Source organism: Pinus tabuliformis, chromosome J (assembly GCF_031772625.1).
Source record: "Pinus tabuliformis cultivar Carrire ecotype Pingquan chromosome J, CPIR1, whole genome shotgun sequence".
Taxonomy (NCBI): domain Eukaryota; kingdom Viridiplantae; phylum Streptophyta; class Pinopsida; order Pinales; family Pinaceae; genus Pinus; species Pinus tabuliformis.
The window spans coordinates 834,497,290-834,511,383 of NC_142295.1; the positions used below are offsets into that span (position 1 = coordinate 834,497,290).

Consider the following 14,094-nt stretch of genomic DNA (forward strand, 5'->3'; position numbering starts at 1 on the left):
CTATCTCTGCCATCAGAGCCCTGCACTACTCTACTCTGCTGAGCTCTTCTTTGCTCTGCTGAACCGTGAAGAAGAAGAATTGATCGAGAATGTCTCGTACCATTCTCTACTGACCCGAAGTCAGTTTCATCTGAAGAGAGTGTGTCACATCACTCTTACTGGCCCGAAGTCAGTTTTATTGATTCCAGATCAATATTACAAGAGAGTGTCTCAAACCACTCATACTGATCCTAGACCAGTTTCATTGATCCCAGATCAATGGAGGTCATCCTAGCATAGGGAGTACAGTAGATACATCGATGCGTCCATTGATAGTGCTACTATGGTCCCTAACCCCATTTCCTTGCTCATTGATAAGATGAGAGGTACTTCCCATGAGTCTCAGACTGCATGGGTAGAATGCCTCGATAGGAGAACTAATCATCCTGTCCACAGGAGAACGAATCATGCTGCCCCACAGTCACCACGGGAGAACTAATCATCCCGGCACATAGGAGAACTAATCATCCTGTGTCACAGTTGCCACGAGAGAACTAATCATCCTGGCCCACAGGAGAACTAATCATCCTATTCCACAGTGCCATGGGAGAACTAATCATCCCGGCCCACAGGAGAACTAATCATCCTGTTCCACAGTTGCCACGGCGGAACTAATCATCCCGGCCCACAGGAGAACTAATCATCCTGTTCCACAGTTGCCATGGGAGAACTAATCATCCCGGACCACAAGAGAACTAATCATCCTGTTCCATAGTTGCCACGGGAGAACTAATCATCCCTACCCACAGGAGAACTAATCATCCTGTTCCATAGTTGCCACGGGAGAACTAATCATGCCAGCCCACAGGAGAACTAATCATCTTGTACATAGTGCTCCACCAGGAGAGGGTGAGTCACCCTATGGTCGTATGTTGCTCCAGTAAGTACCCCAAGCCCCCCAGAGCTCCCAGAGCTCAATGCATGCAACATGCAGGACCCTTATAAGAAGGTCTCTCAACGACTCCAAGTCGTTCAGGAAAGTCACAGATTTGACCTTTCCCCGGGGCTTTGACAAAATGTCTGCGACCTGTACATTAGTCTCAATGCGATGGAGCCTCCTCGCTCATCGACTTACCATATCCCAGATAAGGCAGTATCTGATGTCTATCTGCTGGAGCAATCATCGAATACGGGATTCCTCAATAATCGAATCCTCCCTCTGGTTGTCACAGAGAATCACAGTGGTATTCATCATGTGTACAAACAACTCACTTAAGAGCTTCTGCAACCATGCAGCTTCACACGAGATCATACTCGTAGCTATGTATTCGGTCTCGGCAGTGCTTATAGCAACCGACTTCTGCTTCCTGCTCATCCATGATATCGAAGCAGAATCCAAAGAGAACCAGCACTGAGAAGTGCTCTAGTGATCCTCCACACTGCCTGCCCAGTCAGCATTTGAATAATCATGCAGTTTCATATTTCCGGCAGTGTATCTCAGTCCATGAGAGATTGTGGCTCGAAGATATCTCAGAAGATCCTTGGCACCAATCTAGTGAGGCTCAACCAAATATGAGCTCACCATGCTAACTGCAAAACATATATCCGGACGGAAGTTCACCAAGAACATCAACGCGAATGAGTTTATGAAACTCAGTGGCATTTCCCAAATCGGGTCCAACATCACTACCATATAACTTCTAAAAGTTAAGATTCTCAAGGTAGTCACAGGCTTGCAGTTTATCATTCCACATCCGGAATCCAACTCCCTCTTACTTCTGCAAATGAGAGGGTCTGCACCTGTCAGAAATAGGTCGTCCTCATAAGGTGCTGGTATGAGAGGTCTATCATCCACAAACTTCAAACAATGGTTTGGATCGGCTTCACTCTTAGTGAATCTCAGCTTCATCTGACAGCTATCAATCCTCTCATACTACACCCGAGGAGTTTTGCTTCAAGCCATTGAGGGCTTTCTTCCACCTGCATATGTGAGATTCTTGATCATCAATCTCAAACCCCTCGGGTTGTTCCAAACCTGTGGACCTGCTACATGAGGGGAATGGTCCCCTTGTAAGATTTTCCTTCAGTACATCTCAGACATGTACTTTCATGCTCTTTTTGAATTCAGGCATCCCTGTCACCATCTGACTCACAGACCTCCGGTGCTATGTGTCATTGGACATGGTCCCCAGTGGACTTCGTGCAACTTGATAAAACCCTAAACTCAAAAACATCTTTGAAAATTCTATTTTCAAACACGTACCTTTCCATCGATGAGTGCCACCTCGTAACCTTTGACTTCTATTGCTGAAATGGACACCAGGTTCTTCTTGCGATCAGGTACATAAAAGAGATTCTATAAATGAATTGAGTTAACCTCATTCAATTGAGGGGTAACATTCCCTACACCCTTTCCGGGAAAGGTGGCATCGGCTCCAAGTATAATCCCACGATTGTTTCCATCTCTACCAAATTAGAGAGTGCACCCTTCTATCCAATGAAGTGCCTTGAAGCACTACAATCAATAAGCCAGATTTCCAAAGAATCTGAAGGAGAGGGCCAATACAAGATAACGCTTCTTTATCTTATCAAAAACAACATTTGATTCGTCATACCTGGGGTTCCTTGCTTTCTTTGAAGAGTCGGCCATTTCCTTTATGACCTGCATTACCTGTCATTCCTTTAATCATTGAAGATGTCCCTGGAATGATTGTTAGCTTCATCAAGAGATGTGTCTCTGCCATTCGGACACTCCTTCGCATAATGGCCGAACTTATTGCAACCAAGGCATCTGCCTTTCCTTCCACCCTTAGATCCGGACTTCCTAATGAAGTGATCTTTAGGTAGGCCATCAGAAACTTCTGCTGCGCTATTCTGATAATATTCTCTCCTTCGACTTCACCCTCAATGAATTTGAAGAGGGATGAGGAATCCACTGATCCTTTTGTCCTTTCCCAACCGTCTTTGGTGATTGCTCTTTCACTCTTGCTTGGGCATTGTCTTCACCTCAGCTCTGATACCATGTTAATTTTAGGTATGTTCTATGCTTAGAGCAATTTATTTCAATTTTCATAATTAGCTCAATATCTTTTCCAGATTAGCAATCACATCAGCATTAAAGTAAATTGCAGATAGAACATAAACATAAATCACAAAAGACAAGCCAAGACGAGGACACAAGATGTGGCGCTAGCCAGGGACAAACCCTAATGTGGGGAAACCCTTGATCAATTTTTCTTATATGTTCTTCAATAGTTCAGCAGAGAGAGAGATAGTATGTTTACAACGGAAGTCAACACTTTGGCTTATCTAGATAAGAGCATAGATCATCTCTATACATGAGATCAGTTGAAGACATGCTGCTTCAACTGATTCTCCAAGGTGACTCCTTCACCTATTGTTGTGTTGCATTTCGTCATCATGCTGCACCTCACCATGCTGCACCATGCTGTACCCATCATCACTATGCTGCATCTCATCATGCTTCATTAATCATGATTGTACCCATCATTGTACTGCATTATGTGCCATTGCTGCACCATGTTGCCATACTGACCTATGTGCTGGCTGCATCTTGCTTGCTTGTTTTCCCTAGCTTGCTTGTTGTCCCTAGCATTCTTGTTGTCCTCTGCATGCTTGTTGTCCTTTGCATGCTTGCTGTTGTATGGTCGCTGTCCCTTGCATGCTAGCTATAACATTGCATGCTTGGTGTCTTTGCTGCTAAGTACCATACAATTGTCCCAATGTTAGTTAGTTGTCCCTTGCATGCTGCTCTCCTTCGGAGACAGATGCTCAAGCTGTTCTGGCAGTTTCGGCAATTTCGGCTGTTCCCAACAGTTCCGGTAGTTCCGGCAATTCCGACAATTCCTGCTATTCCCGACAGTTCTAGCAGGTCTGGCAGTTCCAGCTTTTCCCAACAGTTCCTGGTAGTTCCGGCAGTTCTGGCTCTTCCCGGTAATTCTGGCTATTCCCGGCAGTTCCAACAGTGCCGACAATTCCGGCTATTCCCGACAGTTCCGGCAGTTCCCGACAGTTTCGACAGTTCCGACAATTTTGGCTATTCCCGATAGTTCTGGCAGTTCCGGCTTTTCTCGACAGTGCCGACAGTTCCCGGTAGTTCTGGCAGTTCCGGCTTTTCCCGGCAGTTCCGACAGTTCCGGCTTTTCCTGGTAGTTCCTAGCAGTTTTGGCAGTTCTGGCTATTCCCGGCAGTTCTGGCTTCTGCCCTCTAGATTAGGGCAGCTTTATCCCTTAGGATCTCTCCCCCTACTAAAACCCAAAGACAAGTAGAGAGGAAGAGATCCCAAGTGTGTTGAAATGACTTGAAGGCCACCTCTATTTATACTAAAGCGTTGAGCACAAGTGGGGTTTATTTGGTTGCTGGCCGACCTTGATGAATTGAACCATAACACAAATAAATTCATATATCCATGAATACTTATCGGAATCGGATGATCTTTAGATCAATCCTACACCTCTCGATGAGAGGGATCCAAGAAAAATATCAGCTTCCATTAATAAGATGACCCACATGGAGTTTGGCCCTAGTTGCCAATTTTAACAGTGATCCACAGTATCAATTGAGTATCTCTTATTGGCATGTTTCATGGTTTATTGCTGACTGTCACAAGCTTGCTGAAGTCTGATATACATAGTGACATAAGCATCTATTCACTTGCTTGCATCTTCACCTAGAATGCTCTAATTTAGCTTAAAAAGGTGTATCAAGTTTTGGCATTATTTTGGCATTTGATATTGATCTACTCACTGCTGTCATAAGAGCTTGTCATAAATTACATAAAGGCTCTTTGGTATTGGTTAATATCCTTTTGTTGATCATTCTATGGTTTCATAAGAGGAATACTACATTTGGTCTCTTGTGAGTTTCGCAATCTAAAAATTTGCACTAAGTAGTTCATTCTCTAGAACAAATGACAAATCTGATCCGAGCATTGAATAATCTTGTTGAAGACTTGCCTAAGTTATAAATCTAAAGAATTTAAGATATTGGTATAATTTGGCATTAAGAATCTAATTGCAATATTGACGTTATCTTATTGGTATATTTTGAAAAGGATCCTAATTGCATAAGAGCATTGATTGTCTAATCATCATTGGCTAATTGTTCTAAGTGGATAGGTGCTCTAGTTCTCTTTCTTGCCATTAATCTCATTAGTGCTTCATGGTTAATATATATTGTGGATCTTTGGCATATTGATAATCTTCTATTTAAAGGCATATATCTTGTGATTATTAAATTGGGCAATTGTATCATGGATATCTTTTTGGCATTTGTATCAGTGATCATTTGGTTTTTTTTAAGATTGTCTTTTGATTTATTGTTAAGTACTCTTGTTATAAGATAATCAACATCAAATACTTAAAAAACATTAAACAATCTTAATTCAAGAGGGACTCATTCACCTTGCATCTCATTCTTAAACTAGTCTTGCATCTAATAACTTACCTCCAAGCATAAGCTTGGTTGATAGAAAATAGGACAACCTTTCTCATCTAGCTTGAGGACCCTAGCACCTCTTTAGTGGTTAACACGGTGACCTTGTAGTCGTCAGAGGCACAATCTCTATAGCGCCAGAGGCATTGGGTGGTTAGTACATAAGCGGAGGTATCGTTAATCAAGCCTTTGCTTGCTTCCCCTTGGCCTCTTTCTCACAACCTACTCTAGAGACTAGTTCCAAAATAGTTAAGAGGGAGGACACACCTAGAAAGACATTTAACTAAAAGTAACCAAGATTCTTGCATCACACCTAGGCCTTAGGATTTGCATAGCATATAGGATAGTCATTCATTCAAGCAACAATTGTTCATCTGGTTACTTGGTCTCTAATTGATATAAAGCAAGAAATTGACTCCATAAGGTATTGATCTCACGTTTAAATCTAATCTAATTCATAAATCTTGCTAAATCAACCAAGTGGCTAGGCCATTCAATCGTGTCTCCCAGACTCATTGGTTGCCAACTTGTCTTTCATTTTCATCTTCCATAGGGACTACCCCCCATAGCCTGCTATTGGGAGACAGTTAGAACAGAGTGGACGGGGATTAGAGTGACAACCCTCGCCTTGAGCCATTGTTGCACCATGCCTGTACAATTTGAGCAACAACACACCACACACTTGGCGGTTGATCCAGGGCCTAGATGAGGATGTGTCTCGCCACGAGAGACAATGGGAGGGCTTGCATTTTTCTTCTGACTCTTACAAATGGGATACAAGCTTGTTCGATTCATTTGGAGACCCATAAGGATGTTATTATGCCCCCACACCGCTTGGGCGAACCACAGGTCATTTGATTGGATATCAAGGGGCCAACCCCTTGATCACTATGTTTGGAGCCCATCCTTCCACTTTGGCACATATTGGACTCCATTAGCCCTCTTCAATGGCCCTTTCACCTATCGTACTTATTATTTGCCCTATTGGGAGGTTTATTTTTACATTATGGAGCTATCTTGGTGGGCTTGTCACTAAGGAATGTTATTTTGACACATTATTTTATTAGTTGGGGCATTATTAGGCCTTATTAGACAAATCGAACCCCTTAGAGAGGATATATATTGATGTGATGATCATTTCATTTGATCATCACTTGGATTTGGACTTGTATCTGTTCTTGAGAATTTCGCTAGCCCTTTTGATGGACGAATTGGATTATTGATGCATTTGGATGTTTGGAAGAGCTTATCTTTTATCTTTTAGCTTCGATTTTCTTGTCTATTGATGATTGGAGGATTTTTGCTGTACTTGTGTCATTTTCATGATTTATTTCTCATGTGTTGTCACCTGTGCAATGTATGAAGGTTTTCACTCATGAAGTTGGTGTAGTTGCCTTAACTAAAATGTTAATTTGTTGAACTTGTCTTTGTGAGGGTTTTACCTATGTTTCATGCAAAAGTATGGTGAATAAATGTCTTAGGGGTATATGATTATTCATTATTACCTTGATAGGTCATCAATTGCAGCATCAAAGAAGTATAAACTTTCCTAGTAACCTAGTTGCTGCCTCTAGGGCCATGTAAAGTTGCTAGGAGACTCCTTGATTGGGTATAAGACATCTCTAAACATTGGATTGCATTGGCTCCATTCTCCCAATAGGCTAGGCACTGGTCTAGTATTAGATGGTCATTAGAACGAAGATCTCTTTGAGCTTCTCTACTCCTTTTCTAAACCCTAACCTTAATAGGTCTCCTAGGGCATCACACAAAATTAATTGTAGCCATCCAAAATTCATGAAACTTGGTCAAGAACTGCGCTGATGTGTCCTTGAGAGGTCCTCTAATTTTGAAGCTATTCTGACAGTGGAATTTGATGTTATCTCAAGCCCTAGCTCGAGGACCATTTCTTCCGTAGGCTTCCTGTGGTTAGTGGTTTCATAAGGATCATTGCATCTAGATTTCAAGTCAAATCTTACCTCTTTGATCCTTTTCTCCTCCCTCACTTCATCAAGTCCATCTATTTGAAGTCTTGACTCTTACCCCACACCCTTGACCTCGTTTGGGTCCACTAGGGCTTCTTTGTGGTCTTGCAACCTTGACACTCCAATTTCACAAGGGTTGCTTAGAAACCTGTTCTTCTAGGTTTCTTTGGCTTAGGGCACTTCATATCAAGACATACTCCTTAAGCTTAGGTCCAAGTTTCCTTATAATACTTCTTGGAGAGCCATCCATCTTGCTTCCAAAGCAAGCAATCCTTGTCATTAGAGACTCTCCTTTGAATAGGCTTGGAAAGCACTACCCTTACACTATTGACACATTTCTTCTAGTGATTTCCCTAGTACCGGGACTCCTCCCATCGGTGAAAGCCCTGTAAAGAGCAGGGAGCTTTAGCTGAGGTGACAGTGGTCTATTGTTCCATTGTTACTGCTTGACCTAGTAGGTTCTCTATAGGAACCCCTTCTAGGACCCCTGCTAGTATGAGCGGTAACAAGAAGTACTAATAAACAAAATATTTATTAAAGGATTCCTTGAAAGAAAAATGTGTGTGCCCAGATGGTAGGTGTACTTTTTAGAAGCTGGTCAACCAAAATCTAGGTTAAAGTATGAACACTATTCAAAGCCTAACATATGGTTAGGCAGTTATGTGAAGATTGTTTATTGACAGACAGTGCCAGGATTTATCACTGCAACGCATTTATGTTTCGAAGTTACTATAAGAAATCTCCTTATAAATCTCTCTTTACGTTTTTTCAGTTTACAAAATGAATATCCAGCATTACTCAATATAACATTCAGATAAAGGAGGTTGATTTTGATTACCATATAATTTCATGTGAGGTACTGGGAAGTGTTGATCAGATTTTGCCTCTACTGACGCATGTTAACGAAGCAATGGAAAGTCAGTTTCCAATGACCAAGAATGCATTATTAGGGCTATCAGGGATCCAAATCATGCTCTGGTAGTGACTACGACCAAGTTTGCTGTTTTATCTTCAGAAATTGACATTATATGGTGATGCTATTAGATGCCTGCGAAGAATCAATATCCAGGGCTGGGCGTTTTTGAGTTTCTCTATCATTATATGCTATTTATTTGTAGTTCTTGATGTGCACACTCATACACATATACATTTGTTATTTTCCCTTTTGTAAGCATCATTATACGTTTTTGTATGTGCATAAATTACCAAACTTTTCATAATTGAGTTGTTATGGTTTTGTGCAGTCTATGAGGGAGAAAGCATTACAGTCTTTCACAAAGCTTTCTGCTGGATTTCTTCTATGCACTGATGTGGCGGCACGGGGTCTTGATATTCCTGATGTTGACTGGATTGTGCAGGTGGGAATTTCAAAGATTTAATTTTTGTTTAGTTTCACAATTCTAGTAAGTATAGTTAGGTAGAATTTTTTATGCTACAGGATTCTAAATTTTTCTTTGTTAACAAAATTGTTATGAAAACGAACTTGAAAGATTAAAGTGTGGGGTGAGGTGCTGTCTCGGTCATGCATGCTTTGTGAAATTGGTGTTTTTAAGGTATTATAGTATGTTGCTCCATGCTAGCCTACAGAATAAGTATTGGTTAGATATGTAGAGTTTTTTCGTGAAATGCTTGTTTATAGTAGATAGTCATCAGATATTTGGATTAACGTTTTGTCAATGTCAAGCTTCTGATTTATATACCACCATACACCAACGTGGATATAATCAAATGATAGTATATATTGCCATCTGGTCACTTGAGCTGAACGTGTTGCAAATACTACTTGAAAAAAGTTGGGTAACTAATATGGGAACATTAAAAATATATAACTTTCCAAAATGCCGGCATACAAAGAAGGATTGGGTAAAGTTCACATTCATTAAAAAGTGTTTATTGTTGAAGTTCATCGGATATATTGAAGACATGTCAAGTTGATGTCATGCATGTTACTGTTACGTCTTTTAATGTCATTTGACATCTAAATGCTGAGGTTAAGGTAGGGTAAGTTGAAGGATAAATTATAGGCAAGGGGAGGGGAGAAGCTGACTTGGTTTTACGGATAAGGCATTGGTGATATGCTGGCATGGTGTAGGTCCGATATCACATTGTTGGCATGATGTCACCCATGTTACAAAACAATAAGAAGAGGAAATGAAAGAAACCTCACATTTTCTTTAATTAAATTGCCACACTATGGACAAACTAGTACACATTTATGTATACAAGTCATGAGATGTTGGACCCTTAACTAATTTGCAAATTCAATGCCAAGTGTACACAGAATATTTCCTTGTGACATATTATCTTACACCCTAGGATACCTCAGTCCTTATATGACACTCATTTCCTTCACATTATTTGATATACCATTTAATACACACCTAGGTCCATTTATTTCCTTCATATGTCCCAGAACTAAGTGAAGGTTACACATTTAGATATGTTTAACCATGACCATATCGAAATGGTCGTTATCCCTGTTAAATCTCTAATACCAGATCTGATTTATTTATGCCTCAACAATTATTTTATACCTAGAAATTATTTACTAAATAAAATATGAAACTATTGGAAAATAAAATCATTGGTATTTTAACTTTCATAAATTAAATTTGTAGCGGAAATAAAGTAGGGAAAATTGGTCACACTTCAACAGAAAAATTCTGCCCAAAGCAATCTTCCTTCACTTTATATTACTTAGGAAAGTTAGGGTCTAGACCCACAGAGAATACACAGAAAAATGACACTTGGAACCTGTAAATTGGCCCCTCTCGAAAAATTGGCCTCAAGGAATTCGGCTCTCCTGGAACTCAGCTCTCCGGAAAATTTCAGCCTTGGGAAATCAGCCTCCCCTGCTAGCTAACTCGGCCCCTCTTTCTCCCTTCGTACAACCCGTGCACACTAGAGAAAAATCAGTCCCTGAATAATTTGGCCCACTACCAAAACTTGGTCCTCCTCTTCAGTATTTCGACCTCTCTCTCCTATGTTGATTTGGAGTAGCATCGGATGTGCTCTAGCCATGAAAATTGGTGCAGAGGCTAAAGCACATGAGATCTCCAAGACTAAGAAATGGTTTGGACAAATTGTACCTGGTTTGGAAGATATTAAAATAATTAATATTTTTAATGGAGTTCTTAAGTCTAAACTTAGGAAAAATAAAATATTAATGGGTATTAATAAAAAACTGGGTTAGAAGGTTCCAAAAGTCATGGATCAAGCCAAATCTAATCCTAGCCATTAATTAGAGATTTAATCTTGGTCGTTGATGGACCAACGAGAAAAGTATAAGAGGAGGCTTAAGGGTCAGTGGGAGAACACACCAGAGTGATCAGTCATTCATTTTGCTAAAGCGGGGTTGCTAAGCAAAGTTGAATCAGTGATCAACAACGACGAGCAGTGAGTACGAGGCAGAGAGATAGAGACAATACTGAGAGACCAACGCAGAAGCAGAGAGAGCGAGAGCAACAACCAGTCTAGGCTACGCAGAGCCCAACAGAGACAACGTAGAGGCCAGAGGGACTACGTCATCCACGCAGAGGCTGCTGGAGTGATGCAGAGGGTCCCAGAGGCTGCGCAATGCCTCAGAGGGCTGATGCAGAGGGTCCTAGGGTTGACGCAGGTCAGCAGAAGGCTGACGCAGAGGCCAGAAGGGCTAGCGATGAGCTTCAATTGTGTCGGAGAGGGTTTCGTGGGATAGGTTTTCTGAATACCTATTTCTGGATATAGAGGTATTGTTGTTGTGTATTTTTTTCTGTCGGGTGAGCCGGTTAGGCATCCAGTTATACTCAGATAGACTGCATAATAATATAACCCTCTGAATAGCTGCATCAGTTTTCCCGCATTGGGTTTTTCCGGGGACATTTGTCCAAAAATAATGGTGTCACTTGTGTGCTTGTTTTCTTTCAGTTGATGATTTGTAGATGTTGTCACTGTATTGTGTTTATTTCGGTATTTAATAGTATTAAATAACTTGTTTGAATTTAAACAAGTAGAAGAAATAAACCAACAGAATACAAATTAATTTTCTAACGGATAGACTTAGAAAATTCAACATGGTATCAGAGCGTGGTTGCAGATCACAAGAAAACTGAAGGCATCAACTTAGCAGAGCATTTGCAGCAGATTCAGTTGTCCTGAGTGACAAAGTTGATCCTTGCAGAAAGCGACAGAGGAAGGAGTGACGCAGAGGGACTGCATCATCAGTCTGGGCCAGAGAGAGGCAGCACAGAGGCTAAGGAGGGCAGAAACAGGCTCACGCAGAGGCCAGGTGGGCTGACGCAGTTGGCTGAGGGAGCTGTTTTGCCAGTGCTGGGATTGCGCAGAGCCAAGAGGCTCAATCCTTCAGTTGCTGGGGCATAGGAGGTTGTGGGTAGTTTGCGGAGCGAAGCTGGTGGGGTACTGTAGTTAGAACCAATGTTTTAAGACTCTGACTCCGACTCGGCCGAGGATCGACTCCGACTCCGAAACGGTAATGACTCGGCCGGCTCGATTTCAATGACTCGGTCGTTGTAAAAAATACATTAAATATTTATTTTTTTTATTAAAAAACATAATTTTAAATATTTTAAACATAATTTTAAAGATTTTCATTCATGTTTCCAAACACACAACATTATAATATAGATGGAAGACAACATATGATCAAATTAGGCTCATGAACCAATCCACTATATCAAAATGGTACCCAATGGCAATACATAGTCAACTGTCATACATGATCAAAGACTCAAAACAAAATACAAATAACCAAGGAGGCTAGAAATGGCCTCTACAACAAAAGTAAACTGTGATGGTGACCAGACTGCAATACTAGTACTACTGGCTAGTAGCTACTGCCAGAGGAGCCAAGATCATCTCGACCAATCTCTGGATCATCATCATCAGAGTCAGACAAGGGGCCCCATGGCTCCTCCTCCTCATCATCATCATCTCCAACTGCAACTGTAGAAGTGGTACCAGTACCACTAGCAGGCTGTGCAGCAGATGCAAGCTGAGATGGAGTAGATATGCGGCTGCGCTTCTGTCGTGGCTGAGCAGAGGAAGCACCTACAACTGGAGTCCTTGCTGGCTGTGAGACTGAGGCTGGTGGATTGGGATCTGCATTCAACTGAACAGGCTGAAGTTGAACAACATGTTCAAGTTCATCAAGATCCTCATCAGGATCAAACTCTGGTGGACGACTCTCCACTACCCAATCTGATGTTGGATCAATGTCTTCCAACACAATGGGATCTGAATCAGGTCTTTTGTTCAACAATTGGTTTCGTCTGAGCCGAAGGTTGTATTGGACAAAAACTAGATCATTCAACCGTTTTTGATCCAAACGGTTTCTCTTCTTTGTGTGAATCCTCTCAAAGACAGACCAATTGCGCTCACACCCAGATGCATTGCAAGTTTGACTCAAAATACGAATTGCAAACCTTTGCAATTCAGGGCACTGGCCACCAAAGGCCTCCCACCATTGTGCTGCAAAAAACATAGGAGTGTAATGAATTATGAGTTAGATGAAGGCTGAAGCTCAACAAAATTACAAATTATATCTAACTTTCAAATTATAAATGATTTAACAAACTTTAATAAAAAAAGTAAAACCATTAAGAAATTGAAAATTGAAATTTTTGTTTACCTGGCTCATCTGCTTCTCTTGCAATCTTTGCTAGGTTCTTCCCAAAGGTACCTGTTGCATTGCTGAAGGATGTGACCTGTTGATGTATCCCCAGTTGATCAGACTCCGATGGGATCATGCGTTCAATGCAATCAACCAGTCCATCTCTGACCTCCCCCTCAAAGCTCCTGACTCCTTAGCTTTATAATGATACCGTGGGTTCAAAAAATACCCAGCTGCATGCATAGGGCGATGGAGTTGATTGTTCCATCTTTCATCAATGATTGCCCAAATGGGCCCATACTTTGCCACTCTATCCTTGTATGCTGTCTTTATTTGCTCCTTTGCTTGATCCATAGCCTCATAAATGAAGCCCATAGCCAACCTTTCCCCATCCACCAACCGCAACACCTTAACTAGTGGCTCAGCAAGCTTCACAATCTCTGCTGCCTTTCTCCAAAAAGTTTCTTCATGGACTTTCCTTTTCAATTCTTTGCCTTCTGGTTTGTTAGACCAATTTCTTTGATTCCATTCATCACTGGAAAACATCTTTTGCAAGTTTCTATGTTGGGAAAGCATAGATTGCAATGTCAAAAAATGTGTAGCAAATCTAGTGATGGCAGGCCTAATAATATCCTTGCCTCCAGTGTGTTTCCTCATGATACTCAAAACCCGTGTATGATTGTAGATAAATTTTGTTATGCTTTTGGCATGATCTACAGTGTTTCTGACCCAATCTAATTTTCCAATATCCTCAAGCATGAGGTCTATGCAATGTGTAGCGCATGGGGTCCAAAAGATGGTCTTGTGTTTTTCCTCTAACAGTTTACCAGCAAGAACATAGTTAGAGGCATTATCTGTGATGATTTGAACAACATTAGCCACCCCCACCTCCTCAACAACCTGATCCAATAGCTGAAACAACAAGTGGCCATCTTTTACCTTATCAGATGCATCAACTGATTTTAAAAACATGGTTCCCTGTGGGCAGAAGACAAGAAAGTTTATGATGGTATGGTTTCTTTGATCAGTCCATCCATCTGACATGATGGTACACCCTGTTCTTGCCCATGA

The 14,094-nt window shown here is 41.2% G+C and overlaps 1 protein-coding gene across 2 annotated transcripts in view; it reads left to right on the plus strand.

Moving 5' to 3' along the window:
* Positions 1 to 14,094, plus strand: part of LOC149229296 (DEAD-box ATP-dependent RNA helicase 18-like) — a 227,135-nt gene that overhangs the window by 185,049 nt on the left and 27,992 nt on the right. For both annotated transcript variants that reach the window (XM_089378557.1, XM_089378556.1), the window contains one exon: positions 8,660 to 8,773. In XM_089378557.1, coding sequence (XP_089234683.1) covers positions 8,660 to 8,773 — 114 coding nt within the window. The remainder of the gene's footprint in view (positions 1 to 8,659; positions 8,774 to 14,094) is intronic.